Here is a 20,137-nt window from a genome sequence, read left to right as displayed (position 1 = left end):
TAAGCTTTTTTTCAATTACCAACCCTAAGTAACTGGCACTGTCACTGAAGGAGAGCCTGTATACATTTGGTATTCGGGGGTTTAAGGGCGGGACCTTGTAATTATTTGTGAATAACACGAGTTCCGTTTTCGAGGGATTTATCCGGACAATCGAGCAAGCTTTGCGGTTATTAAGTCGCAGAGTGTTTGGGGGTATTTCCCCGCAAAGATAATTGCAACGTCGTCCGCGTATGCCACTACTTAACAACACTACTCTGACCACTGCTGCATAATTCTTGCAGTGGCTTGTGAAATTTTTGTATTTGGTAGCTCGTGTAACTTAACGTCTTAACAAAATAAACTCCTGCGGTCGTAGCTGATGGTAATTGCGGCAAGTTTTGTTGGATGACTGAGCTTCCAGCGGGGTTTTTTATTAGGTTAGGTAATTTTTTAGTTCTTTACAGACAGGTAAAAACCTCTAAGGTGAGCAGTGTAGCTTACACCACAGTTGCTTTTGGCAGATGGGTCCTCCCTATTTACGGGGCAAGGCTCAGTGAGATGTACATCCCCGCAGGCAACGCAGACTGCGAGAGGCGAACAAATCCAATAAATTTACGAAAATGTTCGTATAAGCATGTCGCAATTGCGTGACTTTTAATCTCATAAGGCACGGCTGTAACTAAATCAGCAAAGACAATTGGAACGAAGAGATATCCGAACTTATGTTGGCAAATCGAAACTCATATATAAATTCATACATCCGATTTCTTACTCGTTACTGGTACTCGCATTCGAGTAACAGCCTAATATTAAATATTTCTCTCATCCGAAAATGCTGATTGGTGCTATGTAGAGATTGTATGTGTAGCGCGTCAAGAAAAAAGCAACTAAGTGAAATTGACACCACCGTAACCAGAATGAAACTTGTTCTTAGAGTCAATTCTCACAATCAATTTTATTCATAAAATAACTAACATATGTTAGTTCGGAACAACAGAAATAGTTCACAATACTGCAATAAAAGGTTTACAGGGTCAGCTAGTAATATTAATAATAACATATATAGTATATTAATATATTAAATTTTCGTGTCACAAGTTTTGTAGCTAACCTTCTCCGAAATGGCTCGACCGAAATGGATCGACATATCGGTGAGGTCTGCGCATCGGCCGACATCTAATTTTCATCACGATCAAACCACTCCTTCGGGTACCTCCCAAACACCTATGTATGTCATTTTTTTGGGAAGTACCAGAAGGAGTGGTCTGATCGGGTCAAAATTTGGAGGGTTTTGACAAAATTTGATTCAGATTGATTAGTTTTAAGGCATTGCATCGTAATGAATAAAGGAAGTGATATGGCTGTATTTTTAATTAAAAATACTAATGTAAATCTGAAGCTGCAGAACCAGTAAAACCCAAGAAATTGTTACTACGATTACCAAGAAAAATCTCGCCAATCTGAGCCAACAGCTTTTCATGTAAATTTGACTTCATGAAATTCAAAGAAAATGTTTTGAAAAATATTAAATTGAATACAACTTTTTCATACACATATGAAATCCCAGTAGACTGAAACAAAAATTTGGTCCTGTGGTATGAATATTGTGATGAAATCATTATCATTCACCTCGGAAGCGAAAACATCTAAAAAAGGAGGACGTAGAGGACCAACAACGCCAACAATTTCATCGAGCATTTACATCACTTTTTTTTCGACTAACATTCCAGAATGAGCCTGATGTTGAATATTATGATCATTCTAAAGTGGTTATTGTTAAAATTTAAATTTAAAATCAAATATAAAAATGAGCCTGTTGTGATGTGTTACTCATCAGGAAAAGTACAAATAACCGAAACTGAAATACCACCTGAACGGGTTACTTATCGGTACAGATCCCGATTCTAGCATGTTCCTGAAGCCAATTCGCACATTCAATTCATGTTTCCAAATGACATAATTTGGAGCAACAAAAATAGTTAACAATATTACTGCAAACGGTCTACAATTTAATTCCACGTTCAAAATCATAGGCCAAGTTTATCACCAGTTTTATCAGCCAATCCCAAAAGAATTTCATAAATTTTTACAAATAAACTTTCTGGGTGGCAAGGACTTTGAACGTGCACTCGCCAATCACGTAGATGCACGTTGCGACTATCATAATTTCAATTCAAATTTTGCCAGGCGTATCGTATTAAAAGAGCAAAATGAATTATTGGAATTATTCAAATCACACATCCACAAACTAGAAAGGGACAATCACGCTATTGTCATCAATCCTGATAGAACACCAGCTCGAGAGCTTATAAATACGTAGATTCAATGCACCTGTTGTTGACGACTTTGCTGAAATCGTGGTTGGCGACCTTACAGCTACGCGACAAATCGTGAATCGAAGAAGAAATAATGATCTTCAGTTTATTAGTCATACCCATCGTTCATATGACGAAGTAAAAAATTAAAGAAATTAATTGGCAAAACAACGTTTTACTCTGTAAAATATATATACAAAAAACTAAAATTAAACTTAATTTTTGTATTGGAATAAAATAGAGTGAAACGCCTTTAGTTCATACTGTTTAAATTAATTTCTGTGAACTTTTTATCGATCCAGTTCAAGTGTTTTTTTTTTTGACCGTGAGAAATCTGCTGCTGCCATGCAGTGTTGCCAGATTTTGAGAGTCACCATAAGTAGATTGAAGAAAAAAATAAGCTAGAATAAGCTATAAATTAAAAAAAGAAGCTTAAAAATAAGTTGACCATTAAAACACATCAAAATAATAGATAATTGATATTTTTTTTTAAATTTGTAATTAAAGTAATGATGTATGATGCTCAGCAATGTACAAACAAAGTGAAATTATGGACTTTATTCATAAGACACTTTCGGCTTTTTTGTATGTAAATGTGCAAACATGTGCAATACTGCAGTGTGACTGAAATTTATCAACGATAAATTACCATACATTTATACACAAGAATGGATGAACAACGAACAACAAATATGATTGTTGTCCGGTTTCTCGATAAAAAATTAACAAATATAATACAATAAAATATAATGTAATATAATATACAATTTTTTTAAGCCAAAAAAATAAATGAAATTTGAAATAAGCTAGATTTTATGCTATAAGCATATCAATTATTTTTCAAGCTATTTGATTTACAAAAAAACGAAGTTCCGACCAACACTATTTTGGCTGAAAAAGGAAAAATACACAACACTAGAATATGCGTATGTACACACACAAATAAAAAACAAACAATTCTTCGACTTATTTAATTTATATGTTAAAACATGATGTTACAATCATAAAAAATTTATATTCGCACCATAACAACTACAAAAGACCTTTAATTAAGTCATCATTTAAAAGTCATATGTGTATTTTGGAGTTATCCAAATTCATGTGTCTCATTTGATGTCGACTTAACTTGATATAAGCTCCAGTCCAGCCATATTAAAATCAAAAATGGATACATTTGATGTGTCAGATAAGAGCAGGTAAGCAGCGACATTCAAATGAAATGAACTGTACTTTTGTAAATATTAATCTAAACATAGCACTGTACATATGTATTTATTATATATGTATGTATGCTACGATATTAACATGTATGTATAACTAAGACATTCGATTAAAATTACATTTGTCTCGAGTTTACAGCTGGTACTTTGGTCCAATGTCCCGGCAAGACGCTACCGAAGTATTAATGAACGAGCGTGAACGGGGAGTATTTTTAGTGCGTGACAGCAACTCGATAGCAGGAGATTACGTACTCTGTGTAAGGTAAATTAATAAAAGATTTACAAAAAAAGACCATCATGAAACTGTTAATTATTCCCCTTTTTAATTTAGAGAAGATACTAAAGTTAGCAACTATATAATCAACAAAGTTCAACAACAGGATCAAATAGTGTATCGCATTGGTGACCAATCGTTTGATAATCTGCCAAAACTCTTGACATTTTACACACTGCACTATTTGGACACCACACCACTAAGGCGGCCAGCCCAAAAAAAAGTAGAAAAAGTAGTTGGAAAATTTGATTTTGTTGGCAGCGTGAGCATTTTAAAATTTTGTCAGCATTCCACAGTTTTTATCTTACCCTCGTTTCTCAAAGGATCAAGACGATTTGCCTTTCCAAAGAGGAGAAGTTCTTACTGTAATCCGAAAGGACGAAGATCAGTGGTGGACTGCACGTAATTCATCGGGCCAAGTTGGACAAATACCGGTTCCTTATGTGCAAAGGGTACGTATTTGCGTATACAATATATGATGAAAAGTTTAGCTGCAGCTTATTTATTTTTTGCCAGTATGAAGACGCAACAGATGAGGACGGATTCGATAGCCAAGTTCTTGGACACCCGAGTTCTACTATCGGACGATTGAATAATTCATCTGACCCGCCAACAGTCTCTTGCAATCTGTTTGGTAATACGTTAAAACGGACAGACCTAAACGTAAGTTTTATGATTAAACCATACAATGAACATTTATTTGTAACTATGTATTCACTAGCGCAAACTGCCAGCGTTCGCTCGGGTAAAACAATCGAGGGTGCCCAATGCATACGACAAGACTGCATTAAAATTGGAAATAGGTGACATTATTAAAGTCACTAAAACTAATATAAATGGCCAATGGGAGGGTGAACTAAATGGACGCAAGGGCCACTTCCCATTCACTCACGTTGAATTTGTCGATGATTGTGATTTAGGAAATAACTGTGGAGAGGTACGTTTAAATAGCGCCAGTAACGATTGGGTGGAACAATAATATTTTCATTTTGTATAATTTTTATTTAAATTTATGACAAAATGTATCAAGAAATAACAGTAAGTGGTGCATACCAATTGTTAATACATATATTTAAAATATTTAATAAACATATTACAAACCAATGCAACTTTCTGGCTCAGATCAACCCAATCAAATTATTTATTTCACAATAATTATGTATGTACATATAACATATATCGGACAACGTTAAAATGGGTGCTGGGATACAAAGAGAAATAGCTTTGCAACACTCTTCCCACGCGGCATTCCGTTGGTAAAAACTGTCATACTCAGTTCCATCTCAATGTCCTGTGGCCCCTCTAGGGATCTTTTAAGTAATACATTGACTTGGTTGTTGCTTTTTAACGTACTGTATTAAAGAAAATAAAATATGAATAAATTAGTTTTAAATTTGACCTTTAATATAAATCACAGTACAGCACCAAAATTCCGAATAAATTACAAATTGAATACTAACTCGAAATGGTTTTCAGTTGCCCTTTCGATGTTCATCGAAGCTTGGATCCTCAAAATTTTGAGGTCAAAATCTATATTGTCATACCACATTGGACCACGTAGAGTAAAGATCGTTCGACCATCCGGCGGTATCATCAATTTAGATACAAAAGTTATAAAATTGTATGTATAAGCTGAGGGTTTTGTGTAACAATCTTCTCCTTCACAAAAGTTGCTGTTTTGACGGCACCGGCTGAAAGAGATAAATTAAAAATAAAGTTTTTTAGATCGTTTTTAGTCGACGACTTTCGCAAGTGTTATTCTGTTCGTCTAACTTTTATTTTTGGATATCAGTAAATTAATTTCAATCAAAAATCCATACAAATTTTTTGTATCGCATTATTTTTAAAATCATACTTCTGTAGTTATGTTTAAGTGTTAGGTTGAAGTAATTTAAAAAATTTTTGGTTAGCAATAATTATACTTTAAATTTATTTTCAATGTACTTATCTGTTCTGTGGCCTTACTTTTTTTGCTCTGGGTCGTTGCTATATCCAGCAATACAATTAATAGTAGTACATTTAAAGCTTCCTCGAATATTTGTGCAAATATCGTTCTTAAAAACCAATTAAATATTTAAAAAAGCGATTTAATGAAATCTATATAAAATTTAGAAAATTCTTCATATATAAATGTTCTTATCGAACAAACATACCCGACCAGTGCATACATGATTGACGGAATCAGCACATTCATCAATATCGCGGCATGTATTCATGTCTGAGGCCAGAGTGTAACCACGAGGACAGGTACATTGGTAGGATCCAGCAGTGTTGATACAAAATCTGAATAATAGATCACATGGTTTGGAAGAATGTCTAGGCAAATTGTCGACAATTCATACCCCATACACAGCTTATAGTGCTTGTGAACTTCACATTCATCAATATCGTTGCATGTGCGGTTGTCCTGTCCCAATTGGTACCCTGAATTGCATGTACATCGATACCCACCCCAGAAGTTAACACACTTTTGCTGGCAAAGACCCGGAATAACTTGACACTCATCCACATCAAAGCAGGCCGTGTTACTGTCGTCACCGTCGCTTGTCTTCTTCTGGAAACCTGACTTGCATTCACAATAAAACGAGCCAATGGTATTAAAGCAATGAGCATTCGAAGGACACACACGTTGATCGCGCGCGCATTCGTTTATATCCTGGCAGGTGCTGACGCCATTGGAAATATGTTTTAGCTCATGACCGGTCGGACAGGCACAGATGTAGCTGCCGTTACGATTTCGGCATATTTGTCTGTCGCCACAATTGTGCTCGCCCGTCTCGCACTCATCGATATCTGTGTTGATAAAAATCTAATTTGGCTTGGGATATATGCTTTTTAAAACATCCCACGTACCAATGCAGGATGTTCCTTCTGGCGTTGACTTATAGCCAGCCTTGCACTGCAAAAGGCTTTCGCAGCGGAAATGACCATTGGTGTTGATGCAACGCTCATGGCTACCACAAGGATTCTTTTCAAAACATTCGTTTATATCTACATATGTAAAAAAGGGAAAAGGGTATAGTTAACATTTCCATCCACAGTACAAATATTTAATCGCGGTGATGTCAAAGCTGAGTTTCATATCCGCCAAATGGAATTTTTTCAATTTCAGAAGGGCCCCTTCATATATTCTGAAACACATTTATTTATGTTACTGCTGACTTAAGGCGGGTTGATAGTTCCGATCATGGTCTCATATGGATTGCCCCGTCAGTTAACTGTATAAATATTATAAATTACTAGGTGACTCGGCAAACGTTGTTTTGCTAGTCGAAGAAATAAATTTGATGTAAATGCTCTAGCGTTGTTGGTTAATTCCTCTACAGCTGTCGACTATGTATCTACGCGTTACTCTCCGTCCTAGTTGCCTTTGTTGATTTCGTTTATCTCTGGCCTCTTGCGATTGTGATTCACGTAACCGCGCCATGCTCACACTCTCATCTGCATTGTTTTCTTGGATTTGTTCACCTGAAATTCTTACTCTTATATCTCGTATGGTTCTAGACTAGATCGTTTGACGACTCAAATTGGTCCCTCTGCTTCTTATTGGCATGGCTCAAATATATTAAATTTCTGGGTTACAATGTTTGTTATTGAACTTCTCCGAAATGTCTCGACCGATTTTCTTGAAATTTTATGTGCTTTCGATTATAAGTTTTTTTTTTCGATTTTTTCGCTTCCGAGGTGAAACGAATAATGATTTCATCACAATATTCAAACCCTAGGACCCAATTTTTGTTTCGGCCTACTGTGATTTCATATGTGTATGAAAAAGTTTTATTCAATTTAATATTTTTCAAAACATTTTCTTTGAATTTCATGACGCCACATTTACATCAGATGCTATTGGCTCAGATTGGCGAGATTACCTCGGTAATCATAGTAAAAAATTTCTGGGTCTTACAGGTGCTTACGACGATGGATAAAACATTGTCAAAACATAAGGGCGTGTAAAAAAATTATTCATACCAAATCTTGATCCGATCAGACCACTCCTTCGGGTACCTCCCAAACACTATGTCCTTTTGTTTGGGAGGTACCCGAAGGAGTGGTCTGATCGGGATGAAAAATAGATGTTGCACACAACATAGCACACAAAATTTCACGAAAATCTGAGGAGTTCAGCCAGAAAATTTGTAACACGAGAATTTTATATATTAGATTATATTATATATTAAGTTTTAAGTATGTATGTAATGAACTGAAAGCGAACATGAAGGAAAGATACCTGTTAAACTGATATGCGAGGAAAATTAGAACTAAACATTACTAGTAGAACTAATTACGAGAAAGGTACATATAATAGAGATCTTCATGGCTCCATTTAAAAAATAAGTAAGTCTAACAGTATTCGAATGGATGTATTCGAATTTAATTGAGTTGAGTGAGTGTGTATAGCTATACCCTTACTCAAACTTTATCGCCGTAGCATTATACATATTTCACTCAATTGATTGTAAGTATTGTCAATTCGAATTCCGGTTTTTCTTACCACTCATGCAGAACTATAATTTATATTTACCGACACACGCGCCAAGATTATTCCTGTGAAAGCCAGTGGAACAGGGTAACCGATATATAGTGGAGCCATAGTAGCCCTGCTGAGAATTAAGTGGATAGGGATATTGGGAATAGTGAGTTCTTGAAACTGGCTCCTTGAACGTAGGTGCAGCCGTTGTTGAAGTAGTTGATGTTGTGGTTGTTGTGCTTGTTGTTGTTTTCCTATAGCAGCGAAAGGATCCCTTCGTGTTGTAGCAATCGAAATTCGGCTGGCAGTTATGGGTATTGAGTGCGCATTCATCATCATCTTCAAAGAGTAGATTTAGTATCGGATTCACGATTAGTTGTGATTTTTAATATTGGATATATTTATATCTCTTTATTTATAATAATATTTATTTATTTATTTATACAATTTATATTGGTATTTAGTGTAAGAGTTTTAAGTTCTGGAGTGGTTTTTAATGATAGCACCTTTTACAAAAATTAAATTTTTTTCGACGTTGTGAACCAAACGTTGTGATAGATTTGGGTTCTAAACATATATGCACCTTATTTAATGTCGTCATTTGAATATTGAATATAACTTAAAAACCCGCCGATGTTAATATAATTAATTTGGCTCTCTATTGATTTGGACTAGTTATTAAGTGCCAAGAAGAAAACATATTAATTTTTCGATTTTTCGAAGACATAATGAGCCAACATCCACAGATAATGAAACAATCGTCCAAATCCAAATCAATTGTAAAGGATCTAATTTCAAAACGAGGGGGAACGTTGTGAGTTGCTGTTGGGACCGCAACTCTGCATAGTCGTATGGCTCTCCTCCGCCGAACGACAAAGATTGCGTGCAAGAGAGACAACAAATTAGTTAGAACGTAACACTTGTAACAGTGAGATCTGGCAAGAGTTATTTGTGAATTTTTGCAGGTTCGATATTACACGAGTGGATACCAAATTTGGTCGCTCTAGCTCTTATAGTCTCTGAGATCTAGGCGCTCAGTTTTTTCGATAGGTAAAGCCGACCATGAAACGTGCGTGTTAGAGAGAGACAGAGCGAGAGAGAATGAAATTGTTTTCTTCATTCTGGCTTTAATAATGAACGATCTGGTTCAGATTCTGCAGTCTAGAAGATATCATTCTCTACGATGCTGCGTTTTCTGGTTTTCTCGTATCTTATGCCACATATCACAGAATTCTGATATACAAAATATAGTTATCTAGCTCTTATAGCACTAGGCGCTCATAGACATAGACATACGGACAGACAGACATGGGTCAATCGATGATCGCAAACAACATCAAATATAAGCACCTCAGAGCAGTCCTATAGCTTTGCAGGTAAGAAAGAAAAAATCTACTACTCAATTCAAAAACAGTACTATACATAAACAAAACTCCTGAAACACATTGGTAAACTCATACCGACCAATATCGCTCAACCCGTGCATAGCTGAGGTTCTAGGCAAGATCATAGCAAATCGACTATGATGACTAGTTAACAACATCAAGCTCCTCGAGAGTCAGCAACTAACCCTGTTACACTACCAGAGCACTGCAGTACTGTCCTTCAGAAGCCATCTTGAATAGCCTTGATTTTGAAAAGGCATAGACAAATTGAATAGGTGGAGAATAGACGCCAAGGTTCTAAACTACGTTTAAAAAATTTTCTTACTAATCGTAAAACTCGTTAAAATCAAAAGCCAGTACTCAGAATATAAACCACTCCACAATGGTATTCCGCAAGGATCAGCTTTATGAGTCATAAACATCCTAATGGCCTATAATAAGCTTTTCAATACTATAGAGGTCCACAAAGGTTTCCAATTCTTTTCAAATGCAATCGTAAAAAAAGTTAACAAGAAACTAAACACGGCTAACATAAACCCCATGTTCACACACTGGTGCGATTATTCAGGGGCAAAACTATTACTCCGCAATCAGAGATCAGAGATAAATAAATAAAGAATACCTCATATGTACATAAATATAGATATTGTAACGAATGGTGATTAAGTGGGTTGACTTTTGTCTTTGCTTTTATAAAGTCTCTCTGTTTAGTAAAAATACTCTCTGTTTTATATGCTCAACCCGGAAAATACGAACCGTATAAACGTAACAATAAGATAATGATTGCCCGAAATTTGAAGGATCGGATTATAGAACCAATAAGTGGGTTGCAGCGGACATTATAATTAGATACTAGATCTGTTTGGATTTCTTACCATCGCAAATTCCTGTTTCAGCGTTTAATGTATAGCCCGTTCCGCAACTCTGAAGACGCTGAAAAACAAAAAATAATTAAATACACCTTTAAGAAATAATAAATGAATGTGTAGATACCATGCAAATATATGAACTTTGTGTGTTTTCCAGACGGAATAATTGTATTGTATGGATATATAGATATAATAATAACAATATATATGATATTCATATAAGAAAGTTCAGACAGGCGCTCATTATATCTAAAGCTATTGCCCTAATGTGGTTACTTCCTCTCTTAAAGATACATTAATTACACATTAAAAATTTCCTTTATGAGTATTCCTTTTTCTTTAAAAGCTATGCTAATAAACTCTGTTTCAGTCAATATCGACATGAGTTGTTGGCTGATGCTGATCTTCCTCGTCATCCTCTTCAGTTATCACCCGCTCATCCTCTTCGTTTTCGTCTGTTTCGTAATATGTCGTCTACTTGCCGACGACTGCGATTCTTGACGTGCGTGCTTAGCATATACTTATGCGCGAAATTCTTGTTGCACAAACGGCACTGGAAGTGCTTCTTGCCTGTAAGTTATAGGGAGTTATGAAGCCCTTCTGGCAGTCGGGTATCTAGCAGATGTGCAGGCGCTTCTTATTCTCGCCATCGGTGCAATTGCGGCAGGTGCAATCCACACGCTGTCTGCGCTTTACCTCCGTCCCCGCTACCGCTCCACTGGTATCCATGCTCAAGTCTCATCTGGGCTGGTAATGGCGGTGGTGCAATTACCGCGGTAATGGTGGTGAGCGCGATCGCTGTAGCTTGAAATTGCTGGTGCACCTGCTGCTGTCTACTAATTTGCACACTGAATCGGCATCTATCCACGCATCCACGCTCGAGTTCAACACAGAATGACAATGACCCAATGGTGGGTAAGGCCGCCACTTATGACTCGGTGAGTCCTCCAGCTGGTCCAGTCAATGCTATTGCTGATTTTACTGACGAATTTACTTACCGTGCAAATATATGAACCGATCGTGTTATCACATCTTTGAGTTGGTAGGCAGTTGTGATTGTTAATAGAACACTCATTAATGTCTGTACAGGTAGGCAAGTGTGTATTGTAAGAAAATTATATAAGAAACAATACTGAAAGTCGTACAACATACCTACGCACACATTTTGAGTAGTATCCAAACGAAACCCTATCTGGCATTGGCAGGAAAAACTGCCTATAGTGTTAATACACTCCAGAAGATGAGCATGGCAGGTGTGTGTTCCATTATTTTTGCACTCGTCTATATCAGAGCAAGTGCCCTCCTCGAGATAAAAACCTATTTCGCAGGATTGACTCTCAGCTGAGGTACAGTTAAAGCCCCCGGCGTGATTGGAGCATTGTTGGTCAGGTTCACATGGCGGCGGCGACTCTTCGCATTCATTGTCATCTACATAAGTATAAGTATAAGTAATAAATATATGACTATAACTATAATAAATATGTATTGTTACATGAGGCAAAGGAGACAGATAATTAGTTTATATTTAAACAGAGCGACTTTATTTCCAAAAGAATTTGGAAAGTCTAGTCTAGACAAGACTAGATATTTCAAATATATTCCGGCATGACAACAATAGTCAGCCGCCATTCGTTACAGTAACTTAAAAGTGACGCTGAAAAGTACATCACATCATTTTTAAGAACATTTTCGCTTTGAGAATAAGCACTAACAGCGCGAAAACTGTGTTTAATTCCTATTCCTATCACTCTTCAGCGTTACATAAGGTAAAATATAAAGACATAAGTTTAGCAGGACTCACCTTCACATTCTAGTTCGTTAGCATAGTGATATCCTGATGGGCACTTGTTGAATTTTATATTTAGACAATGATAGCTGCCAATCGTATTGTGGCAGTACTGGGTCAACGTGCACTCATGAAGTTTCTCGCTGCACTCGTCAATGTCAACGCACTTGCCATGGTGCTGATCCATATAGTATCCATCGGGACATATGTTATTTTTCACCGATGAGCATGTAACGTTGTTGTTGTCTAGTTTAAATCCTGAGTGGCACTTACATTGATATGCGTCAAATGTATTCTCACAGATGTGAGCGCACAGGTTTGGAATTTTGCCACAAATGTCGTCTATATTTTCAATAGAGAAACAATCAGTTGAATTGTTTTCCAAGGAGCCGAGCAACCACTTGAGGCTTACCATCGTCTGTTAGGACTATCGTACCATCGGATGAATTCTCAAGATACTCTTCAGGACCCATGTCGCCTTCTATTTGTTGACTTACATTAAACATTTCATCGGATTTTGAATTTAAATTACTGTCTTCGTAACAGCAAGTCCGATAGGATTCAATAGCAGAAAGAAATGAAAATAATGGATCACTGCAGTTCTGTTTACTTGCCTTAACTGCCAAGCCAACTTGACACGCTCGACAACAGCCCGCATAGGCATTAGAGTTCGAATTGACCTCCGTGTCACACCGCGTTCTGTTTAAAGCAGCCAATCGACCCAATTCACAATTCTTGTGGTCTATTTCTCGGGAACAGCACACTTCATAGGTGGAATGACATAGTCCAAGCCACAATGGCGGTATAATGGATACGGAGGAATCAATATTTCCACAGGACTGAATATCCATAGTTCGTGCATGCCGAAGCCCACTTATGCAACATTTTCTAATATAATCGGAAATGTTGTCTATGGAAAAAAAAGATTTACTTGAACGTTTAACTAAAATAATAATAATAATAAAAACGAAATAATAAATACGGGAATATGAAAGCAAAGTATTTGAGTTGTTAGACTAATTCCTAAAATGTAAACACGTATTTATGTACAAAAACTTAACTGATTTTTTATTTTAATTAAACGAATACAATACTATGCAGTAATAATTATTAATACTTACTTATAATCTACTTACCGCTTGCCAAGGTTTCTGCGGCATTGTGCCAAGCCATCATTGTATAAATAATAAACCATATTTTTCTAATTTTGATCGAAGTAATCATTTTAGCCGGTGTTTTTGTATCACTGACTTCATTAACGTGCCACAAAGGAAGCGTTAGGAAGCTGTTTACGACCTGAACAAACCAGACAATAATGGAAAATAAGAATGAATATTGTGCGCGTACGCTTGTCCACATTGCCTCAGACACTAGCACTAGCACTGGCACATGTGCAGCCAGTGATTCTGAAGCTACATCTATATTGGGATTAGCGTAGATAAAATTCTAGAACAAAGAATAGTTCGGTCTTGGCCTCGGGTGAACGGAGGGGGAGTGTCAGGGGCCCCCCGTACACATGCTCGTACATACATACGTACATATACATACGAGTATGTACGTGCATATACATCAGCTACATACGCTAATATTTATACGCCCTTATGTACGTATGTATACATATTTACATAATTTTATACTCTTTTTTTACCACCAAACCATAGGGTGAATAGTGGAGTTCAAGGCTGAAATTTTATCTCGTCCCGGCAGTACCTTCAGGAAAACCTAAATACATACATTTTTTATAGATATGCAAATATTAATATATATTTATACAAGCGAATAAGCAAATAGTAGCCCAATCTTAATAAGTACACATGTATGTACATACATATCTCACTATCAAAGGCAGATAACTGCACTGAGGAAAATCTGCATAATTGTCTTCTAAATAATTTGAAGTAAAGCAAATTTAAAATGCCATAAAGTCGTACATAGTATTTTTTTAAATGTTTTTTTGTATTTTTTGCATTAAGCCTTGAAACTCATTTATAATGTAACTGCAATTTGTTTAATAGCACTGCCCTTCCTTTATTGACACTATAGCAGATTTAGATCCATTACCGTATACGTTGGCAGGATTGCATATGGTGCTATTGATGATCATGTTGACATCACCCCTTAAAATGCGGAAATTTATTTCTGAATAGTCCAGCTGGCTATATAAGTAAATAGGCAAGCGATTGCTCATTATCCACACGCTTTGAGTTTCTCCTTCGTCTACTTTCAAATCATTGGGGAATTGAATGAGCGTTGAGGAGACATCCGGATCGAGGAGCATTCCTAAATTGGCCCGCGTGTATGGTTTGGCTGTATCCCAGCAACCAATGTTATCTCGATGAACTTGTGTATAGAACATTACACCATTTCTAGCAATTCCAGATGTGGAGGATTGACCATTGTATCCGCGATCGCCAATTGAAAAGAAATATTTTGCGTTATCCTGACTATTAATTTCCCATAAAGATTCGGTTAGCAAGAGCTCGGTCGATACTATAAATTCCTAATAAAAATGAAATATAGAAAATATTGGGTAGTGTTATTCTATAGAAAATGTGAATTCTACATTGTATTTGTGTTGTTGTTATTCACGGTAATCGAAAGGATATAGGGATACATTAGGGATATATTAGTTTTGTGGTGGAGGTGTGTAACACTCAGAAGAAAGCGTTTCCGACCCCATGAAGTTTATATATTCTTGGTCAGCATCAATAGCCGAGTCGATATACGTAGCTATGCTAGAGCACAAAGGACGCCCCCACAAAGGACGAAAATATGTGGCATCTACAATTTTAAAGATACAAGAAAACCGAAAACGAAGAACCATATAGAATGATTATATCCAGAAGAGTGCAGAATCTGGTTTAAATCCTATTACGCTACTCAACAAAATTGAACTTTTTTTCGACGCTGTGAACCCAACCGACTACGCAACCCCCTTCGACGTGCCAACGGAGGGCGAAGATTAAAGATGCCTGGATTGATGATTGCTGATTTGCTTTGCTTATTTACTTATTAGCAGTAATATTTATTCTGGTAAGAGCTGAAAAAGCCTCTGCAAGGGTATACAGTGGTGCTCATACACTTAAGCCACAAGAACTACACCAAGAATTTAAGCGAATATCAAGAAAAGTTTTTATTTTACAGCTCCTATTTTTTGTCTCAAATTAGTTCTATATGTCAGTGATTTAATACAACAACAACCAAGTTATGAAAACATATAGTCAGCGAAATAATTGATAAATCTGAAATCATCTCCAAAATATCCTGCTCATATACTTAAGCCACCTCAAAACAAATGGTTAAAAAAGTTAAAATTTGCCCAGTATTCCTAGTATTTTTAATAAAACTACTTTAATATTTTGTAGGATGACCTTTCTATGGAGAGATGTCTCTAATTGCTTACCTTAAAACTTGCCATTGGATGGAAATAAAGCACACGCTGCTTACTTTGATGATCATAAGATATACTCATCCCAAACACACCATCCAGCCATTGAAAGTTCAATCCATATATCTTAAAGTCGGAAGCCACTGGATTTGGTGCAAAATTGTAGTTAGTTACTCGCCAGCTTCTATTTTTCGCCAAGCTATAAACAATAAGACCAAAACGCCATACGTCTGCTACAATTGCATGTGCGTCTTCGCAATGATTACCCACTTCAACAATGATATTGGAGTGCAGAGAATCCTCTTTAACTTGCGATTTAGGCAAGTCATAGCGAACAATCGTTTTGTCTGCGTTTAGATCAAAAGCTACTATTTTTGGCGGGCAAATTTGATTTATGTTAATTGTGGCGTTGATAACACCAGAATCAATAAGCCAGAGTCTGTTACATGTGTCTACGGTAGTGCGATATACCGATATCAATTTAGAACAGTCTGGATTATATGGATTTCCATGAGCTTCCCAATTGGGATATGGTTTAATTGCTGGACTTAATTCCCTCGTCGGGAACGGAATAGTACCCAAACTTGCGGGTACGCCGTCTTTCCAACGAGGCGTAGTAATAAATAATCGGTTTTTATGTACGTCAATGCCCAAAGGAAGATTATTCTTCGGTATAAAGTCTCTGAGGATAAGATATATGTACATAAGTAAAATTTGTGGCTGATGAATTGGAAGCAATTAAATGAATCTTTAAACAGAGAAGCAGGGACCGCTATCACTTTATTTTTAGGTAAGAAGTATGAATAGACTTATTGGCGTTTGTACAAAACTTTCTGAGGACAATTAAGTTTGGGAAAAATGTTTTGACATTGATTTTTTTGTTTGATATGGCCAAATCCGACATTTAGGAGAATTTAGAAGAAAAATGGTTTTTTGTTAAGTTTCAAACTGAATTATAGATTTCATAGAAACAGATTGGCGGTTAGATAGTATGGTCTATCTAACCAGTCTAGTCTAGACGCTGATCAAGATGGACTAACGGACCTTGGCTTTACTTTTTTTGGGTCACAGCTCCCTTCTTCTCTGTTATGCAAAAATGAGCAAACTCATAATAAGCTCCGCAAGGTTATAATGAAACAATTTATATAGATTACCCATTCATAATTGCTCGTTGGCGTTCGACAAAAGTTGGATATTCAAAGTCCAAATATTTCCACTCATTTACAATCTTAAGCTGACTTTCACGAATGGAGCTCTGCTTTTGAGAGTTCGACTGCATTAAATAGCCAAAATCTGCATTAAATGATTCAACAAAACTAACACTATTGACAAAGCTAATAAGAATAATTAGCTGAAACGTAATTAGCCAACTAAATTTAAATGAATATCGATTCATGACTTCTTATGGTGTTAGGTCAACCCGTTTAGACTTTCTAATTTATTGAATATTTTATAAAAATTCACTCTTTCCTATTGATCATTATGTCCCACTGAACGATAAGCAACTGACGGGGTTGATGTTGATGGCAGGTTTTAGCCAGCTGGAGTTTCTTTTAAAACTTACATATGTACAGCTTAAAGCTTCAAGTCTGTCTCTCAGATTAAAGTTTCCAATTTACCTGTCTTTTACCTAATGTGGTCATAAGCTTTTCATACCCATTACGCATAGAGTACAAGGTTATATTGCATTCGTGAAAATGTGTGTCATAAATAATAAACTGCCATATCTATATAAATTTACATATTCATTTTATTATATATTCACGTGCTGCAACACTATTCTATCCGGCTACTATTTATTTAATCTTATGACTTATTCATATTTTACAATCAGCCGTTTTTACAGTCATAAAAGTTTTCCGATTTACTTTTGAATACACATAAATTAGGGCTCCCGTTTTCACATTCCGAAAGATTTATTCGTTTTCAAAACGAAAACATATTCGTTGACGAATTGAAAAGTAAACGGCTTTTTATACAACAAAACGAACCTTAAGTGCAAAATGAAAAAAATAGATGACTTATTGATGCATTATCATAAACTTGACACCTACATATATCAGGGTAATTTAACTTTTGCTTTCTTTCTAAAAAATTTTATTTTAACCCAACCTCAAATTAAGCTCGGAAAAACGGAGCCTGCCTGAATATATCTTTACTTTCACGAAGTACCATCCGGCCCTTATATCTCTCTAACTCACACGTGGCTGAACCCCCCACTGAACAAGAAAAAGAAAGGGAGAGCAAGATCGTGAGGGGGAGTCAGCCACGTGAGCCAAGTGGTAGATATGATGCTGCGTGCTCGGGTTTGTGGATGCCGCACATTTTAGGAATGTAGGCGGCGGAAGGTAACGTGGCAAAAATTTATTTTGCACTTTTTAAATGTTACATTACAGGAGGCTGCACACAAAACCCGGTGGATGTACATAGAGTACATGGCATCCCTGTTGTAGTGACACGTGGCGGTATCGCACTCTTAGGGATGTTCATGAAAGTATGTATGAATACCGTAATTCTGCGCACTTCGCTAGGTTTTAAGTTCAGATTATTCACCAAATAATGATTTTTTATACTTTTAAAATTATTTTTCTTTATTATTCAACGCCGCTTGTTTTTTTTTCGACTTAAAAGCTATAGTTTCTGGTGTCGAATATATGAACGCAAGGCTGGATAAAATATTATCTTGGAACCTAATAACGAAAACTACCAGCGCCCACGACCGTTTCCGCCTGCACCACCGCGTCCTCTGTTAAATCCTCCACCTCCTGCTCCACGCCCAGTTCCTCTAAAGCCACTGGCTCCAAAGCTGTTCCGTGCACCCCGGCCACCTAATTAGAATATAAGTAAATATATTAGATTTAACAACAGAAAATAAAATATTACAAAATATATTTGATATCAATTCATTACCCATTCCGCCTCGATTAAAACCACCCCTTTGAAAACCAGGTCCACCTGTTGCGCCCTTTTTCTTAAGTCCTTTTGGCTGTGGGGGTTTTGGTAAAAACCTTGCGATAGGCAATAGTTTCCCAGGATCAATAAACAAAGTTTGATCAGGTTTAAAACTGTTTGCATAAACATTTTCCGACAACTTAATGGACACGGAGTAATCACGAACTGTGCCAAATATTTCATCGATTTTTCCAATCTGTTCTTTATTTTCGAGAAATATTGGTGCATTGAAATAAGGAACATCCTCTATCGCAACTTTGCAAATTAAATCATTCTGGCATGTATAAACAAAGTTTCCTATGGGAATAACACGTTCTGGCGGACCTATAATTTAATAAATATTACAATATATATATAAAATGTATTTTTTTATAAAATCGGACTAACCATTATCAAATGCTCCACGACCTCCTCCGCGACCACCACCACGGTTGAAGCCACCACCTCCTCTGTTGAAACTTCCTCCAGACTTGAAGCCACCTCCGCCGCCGCTACCACCACCGCCGCGAAATCCTCTTCCGCCGCCACCACCGCGAGGTCGACCAAATGCCATTTCAATAATATAACCCAATTTTTGGAGGATACAAAACAACTACAAACACGTGCGTGCCGTTTGTGCCGAATACTTGGGGATGGTAAATGTACATACTTTTGGGAGTACGATAGCTGAAAAGTATACATTCTACCGTTTTGAGAACGATGGAATCGGAATACATTTACAATCCCGAGATTATAGGCTATTCACACGACCATCCACCATCCATTTTGGGGATGGCCCGAAAGGTTTTGCCGTTCCGAAAATTTCCCAGTTAGTCCACCATCCATTTTGGATGTTCTTAAACCGCAATAAAAATAAATAAACAATATTTTGCAATTGCAGATCGTATCTGTTCTGGTGACTGATTAAAATCACCAGAACTGTTGCTGCTATCGGGCTGTTCGCATATTTTGCTGTTGAAACACGGCCGAAATAACTGCCAAATCATCATCCATTATAAGAAAAAATGTATAAATCTTCCCCCCAAATATAATGTACTTGTTATTGGCATCAGCTGTTTTTGACGGTTTTCACATCTGTCAAAAAATCCCATCATTCCCCCGGGATGGGCTCAGTGTGTCTGTATACATCTAATTATTTTCTCTTCAATCTATTCAGAAATAATGACCTGATATAGAGGAATTATACTTTTTCTGGTCCACGACCAGTTGCATTTCCTATATATTTTGAAACTTTAAATTGAAATAACCGAGATTTTTAAAGTAATTACATTTCGTCCAAATTTTGTTCATCAATTTGTTTAATTGTGTCATCTTTTTTCACCAACTTAAACAACTGACTTGGCTGTTTATAAATAATAAGTGTGTTACGGCAGAAACCGCAGCTCTAAATATCACTGCGCCTAACAGTCCTGAATATCACTGCGCCTAACAGCCCTGAATATCACTGCACTTAACAGCACAAACATTAACAGCGCTGAGCAAAGGGTTAATCAGGGCGAAC

The 20,137-nt window shown here is 36.6% G+C and overlaps 4 protein-coding genes across 4 annotated transcripts; 1 reads left to right on the top strand and 3 right to left on the bottom strand.

Annotated features, from left to right (window-relative positions):
• Positions 1-3,405: 3,405 nt before the first annotated feature.
• On the top strand, positions 3,406-4,844 carry LOC6602021 (adapter molecule Crk). Its single transcript, XM_002026996.2, has 6 exons — positions 3,406-3,490; positions 3,654-3,776; positions 3,846-4,050; positions 4,112-4,240; positions 4,305-4,451; positions 4,510-4,844. Exons 1-6 carry the CDS (start codon positions 3,459-3,461, stop codon positions 4,765-4,767), a joined length of 894 nt encoding a protein of 297 aa, XP_002027032.1. The 5' UTR covers positions 3,406-3,458; the 3' UTR covers positions 4,768-4,844.
• A 48-nt stretch (positions 4,845-4,892) lies between these two features.
• On the bottom strand, positions 4,893-13,615 carry LOC6602023 (fibulin-1). The gene is made up of 13 exons (XM_002026995.2): positions 13,433-13,615; positions 12,709-13,206; positions 12,312-12,638; positions 11,663-11,938; positions 11,509-11,591; positions 10,517-10,574; positions 8,311-8,595; positions 6,642-6,779; positions 6,131-6,581; positions 5,942-6,071; positions 5,754-5,842; positions 5,249-5,479; positions 4,893-5,140 (listed from the first exon to the last, which is right to left on the bottom strand). Exons 1-13 carry the CDS (start codon positions 13,518-13,520, stop codon positions 4,978-4,980), a joined length of 2,817 nt encoding a protein of 938 aa, XP_002027031.2. The 5' UTR covers positions 13,521-13,615; the 3' UTR covers positions 4,893-4,977.
• Positions 13,616-14,196: 581 nt separating this feature from the next.
• On the bottom strand, positions 14,197-16,963 carry LOC6602022 (protein yellow). The gene is made up of 3 exons (XM_002026994.2): positions 16,839-16,963; positions 15,700-16,366; positions 14,197-14,796 (listed from the first exon to the last, which is right to left on the bottom strand). The coding sequence occupies exons 1-3, from the start codon at positions 16,961-16,963 to the stop codon at positions 14,305-14,307; spliced, it is 1,284 nt and encodes a 427-aa protein (XP_002027030.2). The 3' UTR covers positions 14,197-14,304.
• A 1,294-nt stretch (positions 16,964-18,257) lies between these two features.
• Positions 18,258-19,235, bottom strand: LOC6602032 (keratin, type II cytoskeletal 1). The gene is given in 4 exon segments (XM_002026993.2): positions 18,258-18,512; positions 18,595-18,810; positions 18,812-18,960; positions 19,024-19,235. Coding segments are annotated over 4 exon segments (669 nt in total). The 5' UTR covers positions 19,190-19,235; the 3' UTR covers positions 18,258-18,374.
• Positions 19,236-20,137: the final 902 nt, after the last annotated feature.

This window comes from Drosophila persimilis, unplaced genomic scaffold (assembly GCF_003286085.1).
Source record: "Drosophila persimilis strain 14011-0111.01,24,50 unplaced genomic scaffold, DperRS2 tig00000652-arrow-arrow-pilon, whole genome shotgun sequence".
Lineage (NCBI taxonomy): Eukaryota > Metazoa > Arthropoda > Insecta > Diptera > Drosophilidae > Drosophila > Drosophila persimilis.
The sequence above is the reverse complement of the archived record's forward strand: the minus strand, read 5'-3'. Positions and strand labels throughout refer to the sequence as shown.